The 9469-nt window shown below is 59.1% G+C and overlaps 1 protein-coding gene across 1 annotated transcript in view; it reads left to right on the top strand.

Annotated features, from left to right (window-relative positions):
- The first annotated feature begins 1016 nt into the window (after positions 1–1016).
- Positions 1017–9469, top strand: part of NKAIN1 (sodium/potassium transporting ATPase interacting 1) — a 37812-nt gene continuing 29359 nt past the window's right edge. The window contains exons 1-2 of the mRNA XM_075047034.1: positions 1017–1100; positions 1243–1491. Of these exons, the coding sequence (XP_074903135.1) occupies positions 1438–1491 (54 nt within the window). The 5' untranslated portion in view covers positions 1017–1100; positions 1243–1437. The remainder of the gene's footprint in view (positions 1101–1242; positions 1492–9469) is intronic.

Raw genomic sequence — 9469 nt, 5'->3', positions numbered from 1 at the left:
CTCAGATCCCCTGCAGAGCTGCTCTGACACCTAAGAGTGTCTGGGGCTTGTTTAGGAGATGCTTCCTTATAAAAATCAGGACTGAGGATTAAGAAATCATAGAACTGAAAAGCAGCGAACTCTTCCCAAGTCCTTCTGCTGGGTGGCATTTCAGAAGGAGGTTTCTAAAGCAGTGGAAAAGCAGCATCCCAGTTATTCCTTGGCAGATGTGCTCTCTCCAATCCCCCTGAAGGTGTGCTATGAAAAAAGAACAAAGGCGAGCCGGGTGGGTGGCGGTTAAGGGCCATACCCTGCCAGCTCTGCCTGCACCCACCTCCTTGTCCAGACCTGCTGGATTTAAGCCTGCGAGCCCTTCAGGAGCAGAGACCCAAAGCCGGATGGCTGGGTGTTCTCTTGCCTCCAGGCAGCGGTCGCTCCCGGCTCTGGAGCCGCGTGTGCTGGGCTGTGGAGCAGGGCTCTGCAGGGGCATCTTGGGGGCTTTCCTCCCAGGGCCGGGCCATCTGTGCTCCCTGCAAGCCCAGCTGCTGCCCTGGCAGGGCCACCCCAGGGACGCCCCCAGAGGAGGTGGCTGCGAGGTCCCTGTGCTGCGGGTCCAGGCAACACCCAAGGGCCGCAGGACCGAAGGAAGGGGGAGGGCAGCAGCTCACCAGCCCTTTGCATTTGCAAACCGCCGGGATTTAACCCAGCCCCACCTGGCTCCGGAGGGGGACGAAAAAAAAAATAAAAAAAATCTGCGATTAAAAAGACAAGCACCGACGATAACGAAAGGCGGGCGCGACCAGGAGCCGCGCCTGCCGCCGGCTGCGGCGCGGGGGCCGCGCTGCCCCGCGCCCCCGGAAGCCGCCAAGGGCTCGGCGCGGCTCCGGCGTGCCCGGCCTCGCCTCCCCCCCGCCCGGCCGCGCCGCCCGCCGGGCCCCGCCGGGAGCGCGTCTCGCCTTGTTCCGGCGGCCGCGGCCCGCCCTGCCCGGCGCGCCCCCGACCCCACCCGCCGCCTCCTCCCCGCCCGCCCCCGGGGCGCGGAGCGCGGCTGTGCGGGAGAGACAATAGAGGGGCCGGGCGGGCTCCGCGCAAACCTGCGCGCCCCGGGGATGGATGGCGAGGTGTGCGCGGCCCCGGGGTCCCTGCACCGGGGGATGGGGCTGTAGCGGGCTCGGGGGGAGCGGGGCTTGGAGGGGGGGGAAGGCGGAGAAGGGGGGCGATGCCCCTTTCTGAGCCCAGCCCGCCTCTGTGCTAACCTGGCAGGATGCGGGAGACGGCAGGGCTGCTCTGAAGAAAGTACCGGGGCTGGCCGGAGGCTGGAGAGCGGGACATGTTGCTGGTGCCCCCCTGATGCTCCCCGGGTGGCGGCTCTGCTGGCGAAGGGGAGGCTGGTGAGGAGCTGGAGGACGGCGACGCGAGGCCACGGTGGGGGAAATCCGAGGCTCCGGCTGGGAAACCATGGGGAGATGCAATGGGAGATGTACGCTGGTCGGATTCTGCTGCCTGCAGCTGGTAAGGCGAGGGGCCGTCCGCGCTCATCAGCATGCCGGGTTGTGCTTTGTGCGAAATGTTGGCTGTCACCGCTACCCACTCTGTCTCGGCGGTGACCTTGCTTGGGGATGCTTTGCTGCCACCCAAAAAAAAAAAAAAAAAAAGAAAAAGAAAAAATAATAATCCAGGAGGACCGAATGCCACCCTCGTCCCCTACCTCAATCCAGCGCTGGCTGGAGTTGAGGCTGGGGAGATGGATGCCAACCAGTTCCCTGTGCTGTCAGCGCCTGGGGATGCGTCTCCAGCAGGTGTGAGCTTTGTTCCCAACTGCAGTCTCTTCCCTCCGAGTTCGCTCCCACCGGTGGTCTCCCATCCTGGTGACTCCAAGGATGTTTCTTGGGGTGCTGGTCCCCTGAGTCGGGGCAAGAGGGAAACTTGGAGCCGCTGCCAGCACTTTGTAAACTCTCCTGCTTTCGAGCGGGACCTGTCTGCCCGCAGCCGGGGGACGCTGGGATGTTGCGGGCAGAGAGAAGGGAGAGGTTTAATTTTAATAGGATTGTCGGTCTTCGTAATAATTAGTTGCCACGCTTGCCGCCGCCTCTGAATCAATCTTCATCAGGCTGCTGACAGAGGAGCAGGCGAAGGGAGCGCGTGGGGTATTCGGGGGGTTTTCAGCTAAAACCAGTGCCGATGAGGTTGCGATTAATTATCCCGGCTGGGTGGTTCGTTAACAGAGAATCAGCATCTTCCAACTTGCCCCTACGGCCATGCCGGGGCTCGTCGCGGCGAGGAAAATGAGGGGGGGATTGCCGAAACGCGTGGCGGTCAGCCCGTGATGTCCCCGGGGATCGGGGGGGGTGATGGGGTGGATGGAGGCAGCAATGGAAACGGGCTCTGGATCTGCTCTGGAGATGATGGTGGCATCCTGCTGACAGGCACTTTCTTCCCGGTGTTGTTCTTGTTCATTCTCCATCCTTCGGAAGGCAGCGAGTGGGGAGGGGTCCCTACCTTTGGATGGGGGGGGGGACCAGGCTTCCCTGAGGGGGACGCAAGAAGCTTCAAAGCCAGTCCTGGACCCCGGGGAGTGGAGCCATGGTGGGCTTATCCCCGGGCTGAAGTCCCACCGTTCTCAGCGGGAATGGCCTCTCGTGTCCCCAGCTGTGCGCCCGGTTCGGTCTGTAAAGTCTTGCTTTGCGTTTCACTCACCTTCCCCCTTATTCAGAATAAATCCGACGGGTGTTTTTTGGGTGTGCGGGAGTTTCCTGGCCTTCGGTCACTTTTTTTTTACCACTTAGCTCCCAAACAGGTTTGTTGGCATTTATTCCCTGAGATATCCCAGATCCAAGAGATTTTAATCTGTTTATTTTAGGGGAAGAACTGAATCGGCGCGAGCTCCCGGGCTGGGAGAGCAGCTCCTGCTCACACCCGGAGAAACTTTGCGCTGCAGATTGAGGTCAGGCTTTCCTCTCCACCCCTCACCCTCTGTGTCCTGGTGCTGCTGGCATCCCCAAAGGCTTGGCTCCAAAATTGTCCCTTCCCGGTGGCCTTTCCACCCCAGGCTCACCCTGTACTCCGGCTTATCCCCTTCCAGCCTGCGGGATGCTCTCCCAAGCTCCTTCCCAGCTCCAGAGGCAGCAGCGTGCATCCTGCCAGCCGTGGGGAGATGTCCCCCACCCCCAGCACCCCAACCCGCAGCGGTGACACCCACACCGCCCCACGGTGAAAAGGTGCCGCTGGGTGCCCTGCCCGGGGTGGGGGGGTCCTGGGTGCCCACCCACAGCCCTGGCCTGAGCCAACCCCAGGGCAGTGGAGGTGGCAGGTGCCATCAGGGTGTCCCCTTGGGTGATCGAGGCCAATATTCATCCCCGAGGTGGCATGGCCAGGGTGCTTGGACCACGCGGTGCTGAGGTTTGGGAGGGGACGATGGGGAGTAGGGATGATGCCTGACCCCAGCTCTGCTCCTCTGCTCTGCTTCAACTGCTCTGTGCCACCCCCGACATGGGGATGGCACCACGGGGAATGTGTTCCCCCCGTCCAGGTAGCCCTGATGCCCGTTCTGGGTCCTCTGTACTACGGGGGCAGGGGGTGACAGCCATGCTCCCAGTGCCCCCAGCCGCTGGGGCTGGGGTTGGACTGGTGTGTGCTAGGACTGCTCGGGATGCTGTGCCCCATTGCTGCAGGGTCAGCTTGTGCCAACAGCGAGGCTACCCAGCGAGCATGCTGGCTTCCTAAACCTCACCAGCTAGCCTGTGCCTCAGTTTCCCTTAAACAAAGCAGCATGGGTGAGATGCAGCCTGCCCTGGGGTGATGGACCATCTCCGGCTGGTCCTCGCTGCCAGGCCACCTACCTGCAGGAACCTTCCTGTGGCTCCCCAGGTGCCGCTGTGACCCTGCGGGCACCTTCTCACGTCCCCGTTGGTTTCCCCAATATTTGCAACCTGTTCCCTGGGGGATGAGCCCCTGGTCCCTTGTCCCCCCTGGACATGGAGGATGCTTGTGGTGGCTGCAGGGTGCCAGGGTGCTGCTGGCACCCACTGGGTACAAAGTCCACATGCAAGGTCCCCCATGCTGCGGTGGGATAAGGCAGGTCTGGAGAGGCAACACGCAGCCCAGACCTCAGGGCAGTAGTTGCACCTGAACCACTTTGGGAAACTGGTTTTTAGGCCATGGCATGGTGGGGAGCCCAGGCAGCCCCTTTGGAGCATCCGAATATCCTACATGTTGCTTCTCCGCCGCTCGGCGAGGTGATGCTGCAAGCACTGGGTGTCTCCATTCCCAGGGGACAAGCAGCACCTGCCAGATTTTGCTTCCATTTATGTTTTTTTTCTCTGGAAAAACCCCAGGGATCCACTTGTTAGGTACCCACCAGCTCTGCCCCACCTTGAGAGGGGCTGCCGGGAGATATGTATGCTGATGAGGTGGCATGAAATCAAAATTCTCAGGTTTTTGCTGGTCCTCCCCATCATCTGGGAGACTGAATAACTGGCTGGGGGTTTGTGGTGGCTTAGTAAACCTTTCTTGGGGATGCCCATTGTTGTTGGGAGGACCTATCTTTTCTTTATGCGAAGGCAAGAGCCACTGAGGTGGTTGGGTGGAAAATGAACCCGGAGGTGATGCTGCCCTGCTTGCCACTGCCAGCATGGGCACAGGGGTGTGAGAGCCACAAGCCGTGACTCTTGTTAACTCTGAAGCCTAGTGGTGTCAGCTGCAGCTTGGGACAGCTGCACTGCTGTGGGGGCGGGGTGGTGGTGGTGGTGTACCCAACCTCAGAGGCAGTGATACGGGATATCAGGATGTGGACTGCTGGAAGCTGAGGTCTGGCTGGATCCGGCCAGCTGCTGTCACATGTCCCTTGGCCATCCCGTCCTGTACCCTGGGGCTCAGGCACTGGCGCAGGGCAGGCTTGCTTGAGCGGGCTCCTTCTCTATCCCAAAGTGGTGGATCCATTGCCTCACCCTGCAGCGTGGGGCTCATTGGGGGGTAGGATACAGGTCCAGCCCCAGAGCTGGGTGGGGAGGAGATGCTCAGCATTCTCACCTCTACCTGGCAGAGCTCGGCGTTGCTCTGAACCAGGGTTTCATTTCCTTCTTTGTTTCTCTCCTTCTCCTTTAATTGGCTGGAAAAGCAAAGCTCGGTTGGCACCTCCCGCCCCACTGAGCCTGCCGGAGCCTGCCAGGCTGGCGTCGTGCAGTGCCATGCCGTGCCATGCCATGCTGTACCACACTGCATCAGCACTGGCATCCTTCCTCCTGCAGCTTCCTGGGGTCGGGGTGCAGGGAGAGGGGCCGTGGGTCCATCCCATCCCGCCTGCCCGAGCTCTGGGGTTCACACCAAGAGCCTCCGGGATGCAACCTCCCATCACCGAGCCTGGAGAAGGAGCTAACGGGCTTGGCTTAACGAAGGATGGGCAAAGGGAGAGGATGGTCCCATCCCCTGCATCCCTCAACCACCCACCAGCCCCGTGTGACAGCCCCTTCCCCAGCGGGACCACGCTGCACCCTCAGGGTGGCTCATGGCCCTGCTGTCCCCTGCCAGCCCCATCACCCCTCCTGCCCTCATTTGCCCATTTTTGGCCACCAACCCTCTGGCTCCGGCACCTGCAAGAGTCAGCCACCTCTGACATCCGTCAGCATCTTTTGTCCTCGTGCGGTTCCCATCGTGCCCGATCCCCGGCACGAGGACAGCGGAGCCGGAGCTGCCCCCGGCCACCTTCCCACCGCCAGGGAAGGGGGAAAGGAGCCCAGGCTGAACTCTGGATGGGGTTTTTCAATTACACAATTAAATGCACAATTAGGTATAATTACCAGTGCTCAGAAGGTGCGACTGTTCATAATAGGCATGTAATCTACTGCAGTCACTGTTTGTACTGCTCGGCTCCGCTCCCTAATGATTATGGAAAGCTTTCACATTTGCATGGTTGCCATGGAAATGGGGGGGCTGACGGAGACATCAGGGATGGCGAGCCCCTCATTTCCCCGCACCCCATCTCCGCGGGATGGGACATGATGGGTGCGGCGATGCCTCCGCGCCTGGGGATGCTGTGGGGTGGTGGGTGCTGGTGGGGAGCAATGGGGATGCTCAGGATGGGCAGTGTCGAGGATCCAGAGACAGCCCCAAAGTGGGAACTGCATCTGTTAGAGTCATGAAAAACCCCAACCCACCTTGTCACCTCTCCAGGTGACCACCCCAAGAGCCACAGGAGGGACCACGGGTGCGGGTGGCCGTGGAGAAGCATGCCAGCCTGGCGAGACCTCCGCTTGGATGTGCATCCTCCGGCGCATCCGCATTATTCACAGGCAGAGCTTTGCTTGACAGGCCGCTATAAAGGTTTATTGGTGCGCGTTTGGGAAGGCAGAGCGCTACGGCTTGCAATTAAAACCGCGATTAAAGTGCAGTACGTCTAAATTTGCAGGACCAGCTAATGTGCACCCAAGAGTATTAATGAGACCAGTTGAAGAACTCTCTAAATCATTCATGCCGGTTTGTAACAGAGCTGGGAGCGATGGGGACTGGAAAATAAATGTCTCGGAGGGCTGGGTTGTAGAGAAAGTAAAGAGGATGAGCCAGAAAACAGCCTGGCCCAACACTGAAGCCGTGAGAGCATGGGAAGGAAAGGTTGATGCACGATGTGATCAACAAAGCCTAAAAGCCAGTGGCCTAATTGATGTCTGGGAAAATGAATCTCATCCAGCCAAACTTGATCTTGTTTCTTATTGAGCTCGCAAGTTTGGCTGCTGAAAGGGACTGAGCTGCCATAATAGTGTTTAGATGCCGATAAGCAATTTGATTTAATCCCAGGTGGCTTTCTGTTAGGAAAAAAATTAGCGCTATAAAAAATCAATGATGCTCGTTTCAGTAATAGAAAGAAAGAAGAGAAGGAATAAAATCATCACAGGAGAAAACCTGTGCACCAGTGGGAGGATGGTGAGCATCGCCTGGTACAGGGCGAGTCAGAGACAGGCCCCCCGGTACCGCATCCCTGCCAGCCCGTGGGGCAGCTGGGTCTCCCATCCCAAAATATGTCACCAAGACATCGGGAGGGGATTGGGAAGAGAGACCTGAGGTTGGAAGATGCAGCAAAGTGGCCTCTTGAGAAGCTCAGTCTCTGTGGCTGGTCCAAGGGAAGATGGGGAGGTGGAAGAGATTCCCAGTACCAACAGTCCTTAACGCAGGAGAAATAAGGCAAAGAGAGTGGGTTGGGGGGAGAAAAGTGGCTTTTTAGCCCCGAAGGTGATTAACCGCAGCAAGAAATGACCTCTGGGTGTGACGGCTTTTCCCTGCTGCCTTTGGCCAGTGCTTGCCCCGGGCTTGATGCTGGCAGTTGACTCCATGCATCTGCGGGGGATGCAGGGGACTGCAGGGATGTCCCCGCGCCGGTGACAAGTGGACATGCTTGGGAGGTGCGGAGTGCCCTGGGTTGTGTATCGGCAGTGAACCGGTTGGTTTTGCTGCGGGAACTCGCTGCTCGTGGATCGATGAACATCTCGGCCAAGATCCTTGCGGCTTTATTTGTTTGCAGACTTGGAGCCCCGAGGGATGCTCTCCCCCAGCCCGACGGCTCCCACCACTCTGTCCCCCTGCAATGGAGCTGTCGGCTCCTCTCCCCCCGGTTTCTCTGGAGAGAAAGCACAGGGAGGACCTCGAGGGGCTGAATAGCTGAGCAGGGAGAAGGATTTGGGGTTCAAACAGTTCAAAACTCATTGTGGAGAAATTAATTTCCTGATGGGAAACCCACATCCCTTTCTGGGACTTGGACCCGGTGCTAAGCCCGTGGTGCTGCCAGTGCTGCACTAATCCTGCTTCACCCACAAATGTCGATACAGCGCTGGTTACGGCTGTTGGGAGGATGCTGGGTGCAGGCACTGGGGTACTGGCATCCTTCCAGCCTTGTGCTGATGCTCTGGGGCTGGAAAAGGGCTTTGTAACCCGGCAGCCATTGCACATCACCCCGGGGAGTGGGGTCCTGCCAGCATCGCCTCCCTCCACGGGGCTGGGGACCCCTTGGGATGCTGCAGCCATTGCTGGGTACCGAGGCTTGGGTATATACTTATGGAAAGGGGAGAAAATGGCCAGGAGCACACGGCAGGGATGAAAGACCCACAAAACCCTAACATTCCCATCAAGTCTGGCCGCACGTCTTAACAGCTCCTCCAGCACCGGCCAGCGAGATGCAGGTTATTGTGTATTGATCGCTGCGGCACCTGGCCAAGCCGAGCTGTAGGCAGGCGGCTTCAGACCCCCCTCATCCCGGCGGTCCAGGCTGTATCCCCATCCTTTATCCTCCTGGGATGCCCTGGGATGTCCTTGTCCCCATTGCAGCATGGAGGTGGGAGCAGTTTTTGGCTGGAAGTGATGGAGCATTGAGGGTTGAGTGGGGAGAAAATACTCTGCCTGAATCCCAGGGGGATGCTCAGAAGGGCGGAGCAACTCAGGGTGGGCCCCTTGGTATCTTTTTTTTTCTTCCCCTCATTTGAAAGCAGCTCTTTATTTCAATTTTCAAAATATGTACGTAACAGCCTGGAAAACTGGAAAGGCAAAGTTGGCAGAGAGCAGCCCCCGTCATATTTAAACAGGACATTAAACCCCGAGTGGTTTATTAATAAGATTAATAACAGCTCCCATGTGCTTGGCTGGGAAATTTCACCCGTCTTTGGTTTTCACTCTGTGACAGAAGGAGATTTGGGGGAGAAAAACCCAATTGCCCAAGTGCTGCTTTGCCTGCACCCACATGGGAGCGGCAGGACAGGATGCGGCCACGCCGCAGCCATCCCTCCCACCCCGCCCCAACGGGGGTCCTACGCTGGCACATTTTGCCTTATTTTCCAGTGATTTTTACAGCCAGTTGCCCCTGCACTGGGGTGGGAGGTACCGTGGGGACCCACATTGGGGTGATGTTTCCCCCTTCCCCATCAGGGAGCGGCTGCTGGGAGCCTGCAGGCAGCTGGGGGGCTCAGCATGGGTTTTGGTGGGCTTGGCACATCCTGGTGATGCTGGGGGGTTTAGGAAGCAGGAGCTTCAAGGGAGGGATACAGGATGTCACAGGGTGGGTTTTGAGGGGTATGTTTGGGCTGCTCTGATGCCCAAAAGCATACACAAGTATTTAGGGGGGGCTGTAGCGTGGACCCCATTGGAGGGGGGACCCTACGCAGAAGTGCTGGGGGCAGTTTCTGCCCCTGTCACTCCTGTCCCCGCGTCGTCCCACGTGGCCTCCATCGCTTCGTGGCTTGAGGCAACACAGGAATCAAGAAAATCCTCCCGACAGTGTTTTGTGAGCCCTGGAGGGGAATGCGGGGTGGGCTGGGGAAGAGGGGTGTCCCGCCAGCCCCTCGGGGACCTGAGTAGGTCCCCCAGGAGCACCCATGGCAGCTTGGTCCTGTGTTGGCTGGGGGCCACCTGCTGCCACCCCTCCAGGGGACTGTGGCTGCATAAGGGGGTGCAGGATCAGGCCCGGACCCCTCCCTAGTCAAACATCTCACCCCTGTAGTACTCAGACAGGGAT

Source organism: Buteo buteo, chromosome 16 (assembly GCF_964188355.1).
Source record: "Buteo buteo chromosome 16, bButBut1.hap1.1, whole genome shotgun sequence".
Lineage (NCBI taxonomy): Eukaryota > Metazoa > Chordata > Aves > Accipitriformes > Accipitridae > Buteo > Buteo buteo.
This window is presented reverse-complemented; position numbering and strand designations above follow the sequence as displayed.